This window comes from Nycticebus coucang, chromosome 4, assembly GCF_027406575.1.
Source record: "Nycticebus coucang isolate mNycCou1 chromosome 4, mNycCou1.pri, whole genome shotgun sequence".
NCBI lineage: Eukaryota > Metazoa > Chordata > Mammalia > Primates > Lorisidae > Nycticebus > Nycticebus coucang.
The window spans coordinates 24645456-24663531 of NC_069783.1; the positions used below are offsets into that span (position 1 = coordinate 24645456).

Genomic DNA, 18076 nt, shown 5'->3' on the forward strand with positions numbered 1-18076 from the left:
AAGCACCCCCCGTCTCTGGCCTCTGAGCCTCTGCGTGTGCAGTCTCCTATCTCTAGAGTCTCTACTATCAGGTGTCACCTACTTACTCATTGTTGAGGTCTCAGGTGGACATGCTAATGCCATCTTCTCAGGGACATCTCCCTGGTCCTCTCATTAAGCTCAGAGCAACCTGTGCTTACCTGCCTTGCTTCTGATCACTAGTACTTGTTTATATGTCTGTCTCCTAGACAGGGCAGGACTGGGCCTATCTCTCCCCACAGCACCCCGAAAAGTGTCTAACATGTGACTTAGTAAATATAGTATTTGTCAAACAAATGTGTCCAGCTAATGGAAATCCAAAGGTAAAGACAACCATGTCTGTCCTCCTTTAAATGAACATGGGTTGCTAAACACTAACATTGCCGTGCAGAAACTTCAACAAGGGGAAATTTCAAGTTTTTTGTGACAATATTAACTTTTATGGAATTTTCAGTGGGGCTGCTCATGTCTTTAAGGGGTCTTATGCAAGGTACTGAATTATGTTGGACTTGAAAGCTCTGTGATCTAATTTCTTAGGCTTTAGTATGCAGCTTTAACTTGTAGGTGATTGGTATTTTATCCATTTGGCCTTTAATTTGCCCCTATGATAAATTTTCTAAGAATTGGTGGAGGCACTGGCCTTAAGGTTCCTCTGACATGACTTGAACAAACTTTATCAGGGGCTCTCAACCACAACAAATTATACTAAGGCCAATTAGAACACACACACACACACACACACATACACATACACACACACACACACACATATATATATATATTTTTACTTTAGATTCTTGAGCAACAGCTTCAGCAAATGAAGGCAACTTATCAGCTAAACCAAGAGAAGTTAGAGTACAACTTCCAGGTGCTGAAGAAGAGAGACGAAGAAAGCACAGTGATTAAATCCCAGCAGAAGAGGAGGATCAACCGGTAGGCTGGTGTGCACATCACCCTTCTTCTGGGCCCTCCTGTGCTGAGAGCAGGGATGAGTATGCACTTTTCTGAAGGGGTAAAAACTGTGAAAACTATAATGAACTCTTACGAAAAGAGTTTTTGGAAAAAGTTAACACATTTAAGTCGTTCTACCCTCTCCCCACACGAAAAAGAAAAATAGCAAAAAATCATTCTCCCACCTCCCATTTGTCTTGTTCCTCTTTCCCATCACCATTGTTTGTTTCTTCCAGAAATTCTTTACGTATATGCAAGCACGCATAAATAAATATTCTTATCCCCCTTCCACTTTTACACAAATGGTGGCATTTTATGCACACCGTTCTGTGTCTTTTATACCAGCTCACAGAGAAGTTTCACGTGGTTTCTCATGCTGTTTTGTACTCTGCTTCATAGACACACTGCCAACAGACAGACAGATGACTTTCCTTTTGCTATTGTAAATAATACCAACATAAGTACCCCTGGCAGCATGCCAGTCTGCTTTTGTGTGGATACTGTGGCTCATTAGAAGTTACCACTTACCTCCTTCCTTCCATACCTCCAACTTTTCTTCCTTTAAGGATTATCTCCTGAGTTCCAGACCATTGTGCTAGGCTCTGAGGACCAGAGTAGAATAAGACATCTCATTTAGGGGCTGGGCGCGGTGGCTCACACCTGTAATCCTAGCACTCTGGGAGGCCGAGGCAGGGGAATTGCTTGAGCTCATGAGTTTGAGACCAGCCTGAGCAAGAGCGAGACCTTGTCTCTATTAAAAATAGAAAAATGGAGGCAAGAGGATTGCTTGAGCCTGAGTTGGAGGCTGCTGTGAGCTGTGATGCCAAGGCACTCTACCCAGGGCAACAGCTTAAGACTGTCTCAAAAAAAAAAAACAAAACAAAAAAAACCCCCCAAAAACCATGTCATTTAAAGGACACAAAATTGAGGATTTCCCCCCAAAGCCCAAATAAGCTCTTATTATTTACGAATTCTTCCATTTGTAGGTTGATTATACACTTTGGACAAATGTTGGGTATACAGAGAAATGTGACCTTTTCTTAGTCACTGATAAAAGAAACTAATACCAAATAAATAAGCCAGTATTTTAAGCCTGATTGTCTGAGAGCGGAGAGAAGTTAGGAGACAATATTTATGGGAAATCTCACATATGCATTCTACCATTAACAGACAGGGGAACATCCCAGAGGCACACAAACCAATGCAGTGAAGAGTTATAGGGGAAAGCTTCCCAAGAAAGTGAAATAGAGAAGGGGATGGGGATATGGGGAGGCAAAAGGGAGTTAGGAAGAGGCTCCAGGTAGACAGTGATGGTAGCTGGGAATGGCCGGTCTGAAAGCAGAAGGTAAGAATCAGAAAGTGAGAGATGACATAATGGGCGGAGAGAGGTGATCACAGGGGAGGGGTGAGGAGCTGCTAGGGGCAGAGATTGGGTGTGATGCTCCTGGCAGAGAGGAGGTAAGTGGAAGCATTCCTGCCATCCCGTCTTTCCCTCTGACTTTCCCTTAGCCTGAAAACTCTCCACCTGACTGTGGTGCTCCTCTCTACGCACTGCCTTGTCTTCTCTTGCTTTCATTGCCATTTTCCCTTCCTCATCACCCCCTGCCCCACAACACTTCCTTTTTTTTTTTTTTTTTTTTTAACACTTCCTAATTCATGTTAATCTGTACTGCTGTAACCTGTGGTTCTGGAGGCTGGGAATTCTAAGATCAAGGTGCTGGCTGGTTCTGTTTCTGATAAGGGCCGTATCCTCTGGAGAAGAGGAACGTGGGTCCTCCCATGGCAGAAGAGCCAAGGAGCAGGCTAGCAAAAGGCTGTGTGCAGCCTCGTTTATAAGGGCCTCAATCCCATTCACAAGGGAGACGTCCTCATGGCCTAGTCACCTCGTAAAGGTCCCACATCCTAATATGATCACCTTGGCAACACTGAATTTTGGAGGAGACAAATACAAACCACAGCAGTTCATGATCCCAGGATTGGATAAACACTTCCCACAATAGGACATCAGTGATGTCCTTCTAGCCAAACACCATGGCTTTTCCTTATATTATTAGTGAATACCGGACTTTTCTTTTTTGTTTTTGTTTTTTTAGCGATGATACTCACTGCACTGCCCCCATTAGTGTACAGTGGTGTCATCACAACTGCAACCTCTAATTGGGCTCAAGTGATTCTTTTCCTGAGAATCTCAGCCTCCTGAGTAGCTGGGACTATAGGCATCTGCCACAATGCATGGCCAATTTCTTCTATTTTTTAGTAGAGATGGCATCTCCGTCTTATTTAGTCTGGTCTTGAACTCCTGAGCTCAAGCAGTCTACCTTGACTTACAGTCTAAGTCTACTTATGGTGCTAAGTCTACTTACAGTGCTAAGATTACAGGCATGAGCCACAGTGCCCAACCTCTTTTGGTTTTTATGACTCTAAAATATTTGTTCTTCTTTCTTTTTTTTTTTTTTTAGTAGAGACAGAGTCTCACTGTACCGCCCTCGGGTAGAGTGCCGTGGCATCACACGGCTCACAGCAACCTCTTAACTCTTGGGCTTACGCGATTCTCTTGCCTCAGCCTCCCGAGCAGCTGGGACTACAGGCGCCCGTCACAACGCCCGGCTATTTTTTGGTTGCAGTTTGGCCGGGGCCGGGTTTGAACCCGCCACCTTCGGCATATGGGGCTGGCGCCCTACTCACTGAGCCACAGGCCCCGCCCTTGTTCTTCTTTCTTAATTTATTCTTTATTTATCTCCTTTGGTAGTTCTGCTTTTCCTTTCCTGATATTTCTTGAATATCTAGATAACATAGTCTAGCCTTAACTTACCCTTTTGCTTTTCATTTCATCTGCCTTATACCTCAACCTCATGGTTTTGTTTATTTATTTATTTTTTTTATAGAGACGGTGTCTCACTTTGTCGCCCTCAGTAGAGTGCTGGGTGTCACAGCTCACAGCAACCTCCAGCTCTTGGGCTTAGGTGATTCTTGCCTCAGCCTCCCAAATAGCTGGGACTACAGGCACCCACCACAATGCCCAGCTATTTTGTTGTTGTTGTTGTTGTTGCAGTTTGGCCGGGGCTGGGTTTGAACCCGCCACCCTTGGTATATGGGGCCGGCACTCTACTCACTGAGCCACAGGCGCTGCCCCAACCTCATGGTTTTGAATACCACCTTTTTGTTGATGAGTACCAACTTCCTATCCCTAATCTTGACCTCACCTCTTCACTTTATCTGGAGCTGCCAATGTAACAATTCCACTTGGAGAGTCACTGTCACTGCCAGCATACAATTTCTGAAGCCAGACTTGCCTCAGCTCCCAGTTTGCATTCTCCAGCTTTGCTCCCTTCAGATCTGGCTTCCCGCCAGTTGCTAAGGACTCTGTACTTTTGGTTGAGCTTCCTCTTGGAGCCCTTCTTCCTGTTCCCTCTCTCTTGCTATCTTGCCCAGGCCTTCCTATGTGCTTGGGGTTTGTTTTTGTTTTATTAGCTCCTATCATTAGATGACACATAGGAACTCCTTTAGTGCATGATACTGAGAAAAATGCTTTGGGATGACTACTTAGAAAAAGAAAAAAATTTAAGACCAGTATTTGGAAAGCCTCCCAGAATGCTGTAGTTAAGAGAATGAATTAGATACTTCTTTTTATCAGAGAGTAAGTGAAAGATTTTTTTGCATTTTATTAGGGTGCTAATATGAATGATAAATGCTTGTGAGTAAGGGACCTTTTGATTACTTCAGAATAATCCTGAGGAGAGGGAAAATTTTATTTCTTAGAATTTTAAACTTAAAATATGTTAGCCTTCAACTTCTCTATTCCTGTGAAAATGGGGCATTGATAGGGCGGCACCTGTGGCTCAAAGGAGTAGGGGGCCAGCCCCATATGCCGGAGGTGGTGGATTCAAGCCCAGCCCCAGCCAAAAACTGCAAAAAAAAAAAAAAGGGGGGGGGCATTGATATAAGATGCCTCTTCAGTAGTTTGATGTCCGAAGTATGGTCTTAGGTCTAAAAACTGTGCCCGCCATGGATATTTTATGGGACAAGTTTTCTTGCACAGAGTTGCTGTTAGCAGTGAAGTGGTGAACTGTGCCACGCCTGGAGTCACCCTGTTATCGGCCAGGTCTTAATTGTTTCTTGCTGTTCTGAAGCTTTTAGCCGTCCCCCTTCCTGGCAAGCCAGGGATGTTAGATGCCTCATCTCTGGGCTCCCCTGGCATCGTGTGAAACTCTCCTGTAGCACTTTCCATACTGCACTCCAGTTAATGTTTATCTTTGTCTTCGACTGGACAAAGACTGGAATCTTTGTATTCAAATGCACATTGTATCCTTGGCATAAAAGCATTTGTGTTTGAATGAGTAAGTGAATGAATGAATGAATGAATGAATAGATGAGTTACTGGATCTGTTTACAGTATCATCTCTTTGAGGATGAAGGATTCATATATCATAGCTGTAGTTTTAATTTTTTCCTTTCAGTTTTTCTTGTTTCAGAAGAGTAATGAACATCCAAATCATGACAATGAAATAATGGAGACAGATTATTTAAATATGTGAGGTTGGCCCTAGATACAGACACTGGCAAATGGTGTGTTGACGTTTCGGTCACACCACTGCATAGCATTCATGGGCATTTAGTCCTGGATAATCCTATTACCTTTTGGAACCTGTGGGTGGAGTTCTCTGCCCTTTCACAAATCTGCTGTAAGACTGAGCAAGGTGGATGGGAGGAACATACGTTAACACCTTCTATTCAGCTGCAGACTAACTTTCCTACCCCCTTCAACCAGCCTGAATGATGTACTTAACAATCTGAGATCAAAATATGCCAAGCAGATAAAACAGTTTCAGGAGGAGAACCAGTCTCTCACCTTGGACTACAAGCGCCTTGTGATGCAATTCAAGGAGCTACAGAAAGCCATGAGGTATCTTAGGGACGTGGGCCCTCAGCACCTGTCCAGGACTAGAGGTGGTGGGGCTAGAGTTTGTGGTAGCAGTGATTTCATTAGCTCTTGATGAAGAAGCCTTTGTACTCTATTCCTCTGTCCCTTGACTTGAGCGTCACCTTTTTTGAGACTTGCTGGGATAGCTTCCAATTTGTCATAGGTGGGAATCATCTGCCCAGGGATGGGGCCAGGCTCCAGCCCCAGGATTTACCACAGCTCTTCCTCACTTTCCTTCCCTCCTGACAATTGAGAGGAGCCTGGCCAGACCCTGGGGTCAGCTGGCCGTGCATGGTGACTCTTCTTCACAGGCATTTTGCTCTTATTGATGAGAAGAAGTTTCGGGAGATTTGGCTAATGAATGAAGACGAGGCGAAGGATCTAATAAACAGAGCCTTTGCTGTAGACAGGATCATCCACACCCACCACCTGGGGCTCCCCTGGACAGAACCTGACTTCTGGTTTCTGAAGAACGTGGGGCCTCTCTCCCAGCAGCCACAGAAGAGCGCTGCCCAGGTAGTGGAGGAGGTGCTGATGCAAACAGGTGACTGGAACAGAGTTGCAGAAACTTAGAGCTGGAGGAGCCAAAGGAGGAGGGCAAGCCTTATAGCTAGGAGCTGTAGAGTATGATTAATTGATATGGCTTTGAATTACCCCTGTATTACAAACTGGCAGTTAGGTCTAGAAGCTTGATCAGATGTAGGTTTACTTTATTTTTGCTAAGTACACTGTTGGGTACTTCATCATGATAAGCTAGTATCCGGTTATATCTCTTTTTGTGATGTTAGCAACCATTGATAATCTTGTCTAAGATCCATTAATTGCATCAGGGTTTGCAAATGGTGATATTTTAAATTCTACCATTATGTCTTTATTTAACATCTAGAACGCTTCTGAAAAGAGAACCTTCCCCTCATCTGCTATTTGCAATCCTGAGATAATTAGTATAGGAAAAGCAGGACAGATGATTATAGTTTTTCTCTATTTGCCAGTTTTCAAAATAGTGGATTAGATCTCTAGCACCTTCAAAGGTACCAATGAGATTTATTAAAAAGTATTGTTGTGAATGCATAGATTTAAACAAATTTGATGTTTTAGTTTATTGTCGTTATCAACCTTATCGACTCTCAAATTTTCTCCCATCTTTGGCAAGTGGGAGTCTGTTCCTATTGGCTTCTGGCTCCTTTTGAGATGGCTATAGTGTTTTTGACAGTTTCTAGAATGAGCAAATATTCCAGGTGCACGTTATACCTTTCCTGCCTCTAGTCTGGAATTAGTCCTTTCTCCAAGGACTAATTCTTTTAAACAGGGAACGATATTTTGAAACTATACTCTTTGGAGTATAGTGTGTTTCGGATTGGCCATTGTTTCTAGGTCTTTTCAGTGGACACAGCCCAGGGAATAGGATTTTTTTTTTTTTTTTTTGTAGAGACAGAGTCTCACTTTATGGCCCTCGGTAGAGTGCCGTGGCCTCACATAGCTCACAGCAACCTCCAACTCCTGGGCTGAGGCATTTCTCCTGCCTCAGCCTCCCGAGCAGCTGGGACTACAGGCGCCCGCCACAACGCCCGGCTATTTTCTGGTTGCAGTTCAGCCAGGGCTGGGTTTGAACCTGCCACCCTCGGTATATGGGGCGGGCGCCCTACCGACTGAGCCACAGGCTCCGCCTGGAAATAGGATTTTTTTAAAATTTAAACTTTTAAAAAACTTATTTATTTATTTATTTATTTATTTTGAGACAGAGCCTTAAGCTGTTGCCCTGGGTAGAGTGCTGTGGCATCACAGCTCACAGCAACCTCTAAGTCCTGGGCTCAAATGAGTCTCCTGCCTCTGCCTCCCAAGTAGCTGGGACTACAGGCGCCCACCACAACGCCCGGCTATTTTTTTGGTTGCAGCCATCATTGTTGTTTGGCGGGCCCAGGCTGGATTCGAACCCACCAGCTCAGGTGTATGTGGCTGGCGCCTTAGCCACTTGAGCCACAGGCACCGAGCCAAAACTTTTTTATTTTTTAGAAATAGGGTCTCTCTTTGTCACCCAGGCTGGGGTGCAGTGGCACAATCATAGCTCACTGTAATCTCAAACGCCTGGGCTCAGGCAATCCTCCTACCTTCGCTTCCTAAGTAGCTGTGACTGCAGGTGCGAGCCTCCTTGTTTTTTGTCTTGGCCTCCCCCAAATCCTGGGATTATAGGCATGAACCACTGAGCCTGACCAGATTTTTTTAAATGATAAAATAAATCATGAGAGTTTGTCCTAATACTTCCTCATCAACAGGATGCCAGGATTTATACTCAGCCTTACCAGGGACCTCAGCCTTACTTTACCTTCTCCAAATTTGAAAATTTTAATACTCAGTGACTCCAAAATAATAACTTATATGCATTCTCCACAAAACCACAGAATAGTCTCAGAGAAAATATCAGCCCTACCACCAAAAAATGATTCCTAAAAATAGTCTAAACTCTTTTATAGTTCTTTTTGTTCTTAAGGTATATCCCTTTAGGGGTATATTTCACTTTGTCACCCTTGGTAGAGTGCTGTGGCATCATAGCTCACAGCAACCTCAAACTCTTGGGCTCAAGCCATTCTTTTGTCTTAGCCTCCCTAGTAGCTGGGACTACAGGTACCTGCTGCAATGCCCGGCTATTTTTTTTTTAGCAGGTCCAGGCTGGGTTTGAACTCATTGGCCCATAATATGTGGCCAGTGCCCTAACCACTGAGCTAGGGGTGCCCAGCCAGATTTCTGTATTTTAAAGTCACTTGGAACAGTTTCCATATGATTATGTCAATTTAGGTATTTTTGTTTCATTTTACTTATTTATTTATTTACTTTTGATTTAATTAATTAATTAATTTTTTTGAGACAGACTTTCACTATGTCATCCTTGGTAGAGTGCCGTGGTGTCACAACTCACAGCAACCTCAAACTCTTGGGCTTATATGATTCTCTTGCCTCAGCCTCTCAAGTAGCTGGGACTATAGGCATGCACCACTACTCCCGGCTAACCTTTCTTTTTTAGTAGAGATGGAGTCTCTTTTTGTTTTTTTTGTACAGACGGAGTCTCACTGTACCACCCTCGGGTAGAGTGCCATGACGTCACACGGCTCACAGCAACCTCTAACTCTTGGGCTTACATGATTCTCTTGCCTCAGCCTCCCAAGCAGCTAGGACTACAGGCGCCCGCCACAACACCTGGCTATTTTTTTGTTGCAGTTTGGCCAGGGCTGGGTTTGAACCCGCCACCCTTGGCATATGGGGCCGGCGCCCTACTCGCTGAGCCACAGGCACCACTCATAGAGATGGAGTCTCACTCTTGCTCAGGCTGATCTCCAACTCCTGAGCTCAAGTAATCCACCTGCCTTGGCCTCCCAGAGTGTTAGGATTATAGGCATGAGCCACTATGTCTGGCCCATTTTACTTTTACAAAAACATTATTTTATTTTTAATTATTTTGGATACATAATAGTTGTATATGTTTATAGTGTTTCATTTTACTTTTGATTATTAGGGATCACTTTTTGAAATTTAATTTTGTTTTATAATTATGTAAAATATTTAGTTCAAAAGTCAAAGATAGGCCAGGTGCAGTAATTCCAGCACTTGGGAGTCCAAGGCGGGGTGGATTGCTTGAGCTAACAGGTTCCTGACCAGTCTGAGCAAGAGCGAGACCCCATTCTCTAATAAATAGCTGGGTGTTGTGGCAGGTGCCTATAGTCCTAGCTATTCAGGAGGCTGAGACAAGAGGATCACTTGAACCCAAGAGTTTGAGGTTGCCGTGAGCTAAGACCCCATAGTACTCTACCAAGGATGACCAAGTGAGACTCTGTCTCAAAAAAAAAAAAAGTCAAATATACTAAACAGAATACATTATATTATACAAAATATAATATATTCAAAGAAGTCTAGCTTTTATTCTCTATACCCAATTTCATTCTTCTCCTATAAGTAACTATTAAATTACTATTTCTTCTATAAGTAACTATTACTACTTCTCCTATAAGTAACTATTAAAATTTATGGGCTCGGCGCCTGTGGCTCAAGTGGCTAAGGCGCCAGCCACATACACCTGAGCTGGCAGGTTCAAATCCAGCCCGGACCCACCAAACAACAATGACGGCTGCAACCAATGACGGCTGCATTGTGGCAGGCACCTGTAGTCCCAGCTGCTTGGGAGGCTGAGGCAGGAGACTCGCTTGAGCCCAGGAGTTGGAGATTGCTGTGAGCTGTGATGCCATGGCACTCTACCCAGGGTGACAACTTGAGGCTCTGTCTCAGAAAAAAAAAAAAAAAGATTATGGTTTATTCTTCCATTGCTTTTTAAAATTATCAACAAATATATGATATATATTCATATCAATTAATTTTTTAGGTAAATGAAAGCACATTTTTTTCTACTTTGCTTTTTTCCACATACAACAATCCTAGAGCTATTTCTAGTGATTAAAAAAATTCTTTTTTTAACATGGTACTCCATTTTGTGTCTGCGCCATAATTTATTCAAATAGTCCTCTGTTGATCATCACTGGGATATTTCTAATTGTTTATTTTTGTGATCACTAACATTGCTGTTGTAAGTATTTTTGTTCACTTGTCTTTTCATATTTTTGCTACTGAACTGTTCAGATATGTCCCTAGAAGTAGGATTGCTGGATCAAAGGATAATGCTTGTGTAATTTTGCTGGATATAGCTGCAGAGAGATGGCACCATCTTCCCTTCCCATCAGCAATTAGATACCTCATACTATGCAAAAATCTTTTCATAGATACCTCATCTTACTTTTTGAATGACCTGTAAAAACCACTAGGTGTGGGGACCCTGTGGTCTTCAGGCCACATTGCGGCCTCCCTGGTCCTTAAGTGAGGCCTTTGGTTGAATCCAAATTTTACATAAATCCTTTCATTATGTAAAGGGGTGCAGGAGAGAAAGATGAAGGTTTTCTTGCCTCCTTTGGTGCTTAAAAACGTAGGATCTTGAAATCTCTGGAAATCAGAAGACCTCAGAGTCCCCACCCCTAGTGCTGTCAGTTCTTGCTGATAATATCCCTTTGTGAGGGAGCCCGTCCCCCACCCCCACTTTTAATTGGCTGCTTCTAATTTGTTGAAGGTTCAGAAACCATATAGCTCACTTGCTAGATTATCTCTACAATAAGAATAAAAAGGCTTACCTTCTCTCTCCCACTTTCTGGTTCATAGTTGGATTTTGAGTGTGATGTTTCCAGGCAGATGAGATTTGGAAATGTGAGACATTGCAGGCCATCTGAGTAAAGGCCAAGTTTCCCCGACAGTCTCTGACTCTGACCCCTAAGCTCTTCTTCCCCATGTAGTAGGCTTTCTTCAACATGGAGACTGTAGTAATGCCTCCCAGAGGCTTTAAGAGGTATATTTTCTCAAGGAAAGGAATCTGACTTTCTTAAAGTCAACTAGGCCAAGGAATATCTTCTTTTTCTTTTTTTCTCTCTCTCTTCCCTCTATGACCCATCTGCAGAAGATGAGGCGGAAGAGGCCTCCTCAGATCTAGCATCTTACCTGGACCTGCCAAAGCAAGTTTCTGCAAAGACTACCAAGAAGATCCTGATGCTTCTGTGTGATGAGTCGGTGAGGCTGGGCTGGTGTTGCAGCAGAGGGTGCACAATTGTGTGCTGTCTCTGAGGACTCTGCTAGGCCAGCTGTGGCTTGGAGTTGGGAGTGGACCAGGCCAACCTGGCCAAACCCAGAGACCCAGACTGAGGACCAGACCTGGGAATGGCCCCTGGACCTTGGGGAGCAGTTCACAGAGGCCAGCCTTAGAGCTGGCCCAGCAGGCACATAGGTCTTAACCTTAGGGGGTCAGCCATGATCAGTGCTGGTATAGATTTTATGGTTATTGGGGTGGTTTTCTTTGGCACAAGGACTGGCTCCTGCTAGTGAGGCCAGCTCCTGCTGAGGGAGTCATATGGGGTCCTGCCTTCTCTGTCTACAGCTTGACACCAGGGCCACCCCCCTTGCCCTGTTCTTCCCCAGGCTTCCCAGCCATCTTTGCCCCTGCTTCCTATGTATTATGTTCTGACTTGGTGCCTCCAACTCTCTCCCTGACTTCCTCCTTCTAGCTCAGCACCTCTGTGGATATTTGGGGACTAGAATGTGGGTGAGGTAGGAGCTTGTGACTAGCCAGGTTTGGACTACTGTGGGAACTCAGGTGTCTGCCCAGTGGCTTGTGGGTGGGATGAGTTAGCCTCCCTACCATGAAGATGTGCTTTGTGCCTGGCCGTGCTCCCTGGGAATGGCTCTCAGGTATTCCCCTGAGGGATACCTTCTGGGGATCACTGCCCTGAGTCTTATCCAGTGGGCTCCTTCTTGGGGTATTAGAGGGCAGCTGCAGACCCTGGGACTCCTTCCTGAAGCCTGAAGCCTGACAGGAGATGCCTCCTTCCCTCTCTCAGGGTTTCCTCATAGAGAGCAAGCTGCTAAGCCTCCTCCTTCCGCTGGAGAAGAGCGAGTGCTATCTGCTGAGGCTGGACGCCATCTTCTCAGTGAGTCCCACGGGCTGAGGGGACAGGGTGGGGTGCAGCCTGTCCCATTCCGAGAGAGCACCCATGTGTTCCCAACATTGCTTCAGGTCCCCGAATAGAAGACGGTCTCTCAGGGCTTCTGGGCTCACTTTTGCATCCTTGCCTTGACTTACCCTGCATGTGACAAAGTTGGCCTCAGAGCATTCATATGTCTCTCACCTGGCCCAGCTGTCAGATTGTAGGTTCCCCCTGCACTCCCCAATTCAGGAATGTGTTCAGCACCCTTTAGCATCCTTGTGCCCGCCAGATCTATAAAGAGTGATCTGCAACTATGAACATTATTTCCATCTGTTCTGACATTGCCATCCATGTGTCCCTGATTTCACTGTAGTTTCCCACCATTGGCTGATTGTCCTCTACTCTGGGCCATGGCAGGCAGCAGGGGTGCTGGGGGGACAAGCCTAGCTCCCTGCTCTTAGAAGCTGAGTTAGCTGAGAGTCTAACTCCCCAGACCTGTGGCCTCTTTGATGGGGTGTTTGAGCAACCATCCTATTTTTCCCCAGGCCCTTGGAATTGAAAGTGAGGATGACTTGTATAAACTGGTGAACTTCTTCATTAAATACCGAGCTCATCATCTGTCCATCACCCAGGTAAGGTGAGGTACAGCTAAGAAGAGAGCGTTTTCAGTTCTCTTGAAGCCCCAGGGGACATTGCTGCCTTTGAATAATACTTAAGGAGAAATAGTGGGGGTTTTATGTCGGGTATAGCTAATTTAGCATTTTCTTTATTAATTTTTCTATTTGCAAAGATAAGAAGAGCTGGGAGGTGAGATGCTGTTCTTATACTGAGGCCCAAGAGATCTTTCCGTACCTTCTCTCAAAACCAACCATGCTGAGACCAGACCCCACCAAGTTCTGCATAGTTTGATCCTTAAACACTTTCTTGCAAAACAGGACCCATTTGTAATACATATCTTGATTGTAGTAGGAGAATCACATATCCACTATTCTGAAAAAATCACCATATTAAATTGTTTTTGAAATTTTAAAGATTTGAACTAAAAAATATTTTTAGAAATGCTATCCCGCCTGTGGCTCAGTGAGCAGGGCGCCGGCCCCATATACCGAGGGTGGCGGGTTCAAACCCGGCCCCGGCCAAACTTCAACAAAAAAATAGCCGGGCGTTGTGGCAGGCGCCTGTAGTCCCAGCTACTCGGGAGGCTGAGGCAGGAGAAATGCCTCAGCCCAGGAGTTGGAGGTTGCTGTGAGCTGTGTGACGCCACGGCACTCTACCGAGGGCGATAAAGTGAAACTCTGTCTCTACAAAAAAAAAAAAAAAAAAAAGAATTGCTATCCCAAGGGTAAATACCCTGATATAGATAGCTCCAAAAAGAGAGGGCTGAGTGGACAAAACCAAAAAGCCATAAAAGAAAAAAAGATGCATTTGCCAATATTAAAACAAATTCTATAGGGCAAAAGTCACAATAAACAAAGTTAAGAGATAAGCAACAAGCTGGGAAAAAATATTTTCAAGTCACATCACAGGGGTTAATTTCCTTAATATATAAAGAGCTCTCTTAAACCAGTAAGAAAAAGACCAACAACTCAATGGAACAGATAACAAATATGAATGAATGCCTCCTAGCAGAGGCAATACATAACTTATAAACATATGAAAAGACAATCAGCTTCCTTATAATAAGAGAAATGCAAATTAAAACTGCCCTAATTCTATTTTTCAATTGTCAGGTTAGCAAAAATTTGAAAGCTTGATAACATACAGCAGTGATTGAGGTGTGAGAAGCAGGTACACTCATAAGTTGCTGGTAGGAGTGTAAATTGTTGTAACCTCCCCTGAGGATAATTTTTAAGTATCAGTTACAAAACTGTATACACTTCACTCTGCAATTCATTCTATAGGTTTATCTCAATACAGTTGAAACGATATACTACTTATAGCTTAATCATTGCAGCATTGTTTGATATGGCAGAGGACTGGAAACAACCTAAATGTTCATCATTGAGGAATTTATTTAATAATATATGTGCATCTAGGTGGGACACAGTGGCTCTCACCTGTAATCCCAGCACTCTGGGAGGCTAAGGCAGGTGGATTGCTTGAACTCATGAGTTTGAGATCAGCCTGAGCAAAAATGAGACCCCATCTCTACTAAAAAAAAAAAAAAAAAAAAAAAAACTGAGTCAAGAGGATTGCTTGAGCCCAAGAGTTGGAGGTTGCTGTGAGCTATGATGCCACAGCATTCTACCAAGGGCAATAGCTTGAGACTCTGTCTCAAAAAAAAAATAAAAAAATAAAAAAATATATATATATGCATCTACACAATAGGATACTATTGTGAAAAATACCAGAGGAGTTCTTTATGAATTTATGTGCCGAGGTCTCTAAGGTTTGAAAAAAGCAAAGTATAAAACTACATGTGTACTATGGTATCATTTATGGAAAAATATATGTATTTGTATATGTATTTGTTCATATAGGCATATTTCCTTGGAAGGAAACATAGGAAACAATACAATTAGTTTTGCTTGCGGTAGGTAAATTGAATGATGTGCAAAACAGGAATAGGAAGAAGACTTTTTTAAATTTAAAAATTAAAAAAATTTAATTGATGTTGTGATTCAAAAGGAGCTCAATAACATGTAAGCTTTATGAATAGCAATACAAGAACACCTGTGATCCCAGATCTAGAAATAGACCATTATTGTTGTTTTGAAGTCACTAGTGCCTCCCCAGTCCCATTCCTTCCTTCCTATTTCTGTCTTTGTGTAAATGTCTCCCCCTGCAAGCTTTCTGTAACTTTCTGCAAGCTTTCCTGCATTTTTCCATCAGCCCCTCTCTCTTTACACACTCATGCTGTGTATCCCCCACCCAAAGCTGCCTCTGCACCTTCCTTCAGGCCAAGCCCCTCCTTCAAGCAAGTGTGGAGCAGTTGAGCATGGTGTCAGAACTGGAGCTGGGGAAGATTTCTATGCTGGGGGAGCAGGAAGAGACCCTGGTGAAGGACGGGGAGCTTGCGGAGAGCCTCGTGGAGGAGGGGGAGCAGGAGGAGAGCCTGGTGGAGCAGGTGGAGCAGGAAGAAGAGAAGGAGAGCCCGCCCTCTCCCAACCTCATCCACCCCAATGATGTCCTCAAGACCCTGGAGGCCTTTGTCATGGGTGTGAATAAGCCTAGGTGTGCTGCTGCGCGCTAGAAGGATTGCCTGAGTCCAGGGAGCTGGCTTGGCCAGGTAGCCAAGCAGAGCTAGTGAGAGGCGAGGGACTGGACAGGACATGTGGGAGAGAGTAAGTGGCTCTCTCGAGGAGAGCAAGAAGGGTCAACAGACGTACTCATGAACAAAACGTGGCGTAGTGGTGAATGATCTGTGCCTTTTTCAATGATCATTCATTCATTCAACAAACATTTCTTTTAGTCTGCCATGTGAAGGCACCTGTGATCAGGACATGGGATTATGCCTTGTGATCAGGACAAAGTCAAAGCATATTCAAGATGTAACATTGTCCAGAGAGGGAAGTGGTCATCTCCTTCTGGCATGTCAGAGAGGGTTTTGGGTGGTACTGGAACTGGGTGTTCCTAGGAGGATAGAGTAGAGTAAAGGGCATTTGGGGATGTAACAACACAAGGAAGGCCTAGATGTTCAAGAGTCATGATGGGGGTATGGCTGGAGTTCCAGGGTCTGGGAGGTGATCCTTGCCCAATGCACCTAAGATCTTTGTCTTTACTTCTTGGTGGACAGAGGGGGCAGTCACAATTAGATTTGTGTCTTAGGTCACTTTGGTGACAGGGTTGTGGTGGGAGGTGATGCTGGATACAGGGCGAACAGTTGGGTGGGTGGGGAGACTTGTCCAGGTGGGAGACGACCATCTCCTAGATTTAGGCTGCTGTAGAGGGGATGGACAGGACATGATGGAATCGAGAGCTGTTCTGGATGCACTGGTGGAAGAAATTGGCATAGCCATGAGTCATAAGCCAGCGAGGTAAATGATTGGGAGGAAGGGGATGGATGAAACAGCAGTGACACCATCACAATGTGGCAGTGGCACTGAGAGTCAGGAACATTGATGACAAACATGTCCTTTCTGAGACTTTGCCATCACCTAATAAATGTGCACAGCTGAGTAGCACGATGACAGGTGAGAAGGCAATAAGTCTGTGGCTGGCCCTGTGAGTGGTACTGCTTGGGGGACCTAGGCAAAGCCAGGTGGAGATGATGTGCTTTTGACCTGCAGGGACTTGAGGGGACCACTGAGGGTGCCAAAGGGTGTGTGCAATGACTCCAAGGACTCCGAGTACTGGCTGGCCATGACCACGGTTATCCCTCCCGCCAAGCAGAATCTCTGGGATGCCTTCTACACAGCCTTGCAGAAATACCAGTAAGTGTAAATGTAATGGGCCAGGAGCAGGAAGGGGCAGCAGGTAGATGAAGATGGCTGCTTGGAACGGCCACGTGTGCTGCCTTTCTGTGCCACGAATCCTGAGACTGAAGAGCTGCTGTGGCACCTCTTGTGAGGGTGGTTTGCACTGGGTAGCTGGCTATAGGCCTTGCCCCACCTGGTCTCTGCCTGCTAGCCTGGCTTATATGGTGGCCAGGTGAAATGTGAGGCTTCTGGGGTCTCTTACGACCTCCAACCTGAACAGAAGCACAGAGACCAGAATTCAATGGCTTCTAATTTTTCTGCTCAAAGCCTTGTGCTAACCCAGAGGGCCAAGCTGCTGATGGAGAATGAGGCTCTGGAGCAGCAGAACACAGAACTCCAGATGCTGCTGCAACAGTATCTGGACTCCAAGGTGGGTGGTGGGGACCCTGTTGGAAGTTCAGGGGGTGGGAGGCAGGGAGGCTGCCTAGGAAAGAAGAGTATCCTCCTCTACCCAGGGCAGGGGAACTTTCAGCCATGATGTAAAAATCAAAATGGCACCTCAAGTTGAGACAATTATTGGGCAAGGTGGTGGATAGCACCTGAAGCCTCTTCCAGGGCATCTAGGGTGTGACAGTCCCTTTGATGCTGGTGGTTTTGGGTACCAAGTTCCTGTTGGGTCACTCTTTTTTAAGCAAAGCCAGGAGTAGCTTCATAGACAGGACTCTCAGCTATATTTTCTTCTTTCATCCTAACAATTCCAAGAGGTATCTAGGGTAGAAATTATCCTCCCTGTTTCACAAAAAGAATCAAATCCAGGAGGCCCTTTCCACCCTGCCAGGCCAGGTTCTCTGGCTGTGATACCTCCTCATGCGGGGGAAGGGGCATCTGGGGGGCAGATATTCCCTGGCCTTCACAGTTGTGGCACCTTCCCCTGACCTAGTAGGAAGAAGAAGGAAAAAGTCCTTTAGTAGCAGCTGCTTGCTCTACACTGTGGGTGTTGGTCCTTCACATGATCCTGGGGCTGTGGCCCAGGAGGATACTGACACAGCCATCAGTTTGCACACAAGAAGCAACAAAGGCCAGGCCTGAGTGCAAGCACAGGGGATATGTGGCCCCAGCATGGTCTTAGGTCTCAGGCCACACCTGAAAGGGGGATATGCTGGGCATGGGCACCATAATGACCTTTTGGCCCGGGACAGGACTCAGGTATTTGGGGATTGCATGGTCTCTGCTTCCCTGGATGATTTTGTGTATGAGAGGATGGGGGGTGGGGGGGAGGAGGTAAGGGCAGGTTAGAATTAGGACAGAAGAGGAGAGGGAAG

The 18076-nt window shown here is 45.1% G+C and overlaps 1 protein-coding gene across 3 annotated transcripts in view; it reads left to right on the forward strand.

Annotated features, from left to right (window-relative positions):
* Positions 1 to 18076, forward strand: part of DRC1 (dynein regulatory complex subunit 1) — a 72012-nt gene that overhangs the window by 53434 nt on the left and 502 nt on the right. The window contains exons 8-16 of one of the 3 annotated variants that reach the window (XM_053589647.1): positions 812 to 951; positions 5738 to 5872; positions 6202 to 6434; positions 11376 to 11485; positions 12310 to 12399; positions 12942 to 13028; positions 15296 to 15570; positions 16626 to 16769; positions 17082 to 17184. In XM_053589647.1, coding sequence (XP_053445622.1) covers positions 812 to 951; positions 5738 to 5872; positions 6202 to 6434; positions 11376 to 11485; positions 12310 to 12399; positions 12942 to 13028; positions 15296 to 15570; positions 16626 to 16769; positions 17082 to 17184 — 1317 coding nt within the window. Of the gene's footprint in view, positions 1 to 811; positions 952 to 5737; positions 5873 to 6201; positions 6435 to 11375; positions 11486 to 12309; positions 12400 to 12941; positions 13029 to 15295; positions 15571 to 16273; positions 16770 to 17081; positions 17185 to 18076 lie in introns of those variants that run through there. The other 2 variants (XM_053589648.1, XM_053589649.1) reach the window with 2 other exon arrangements.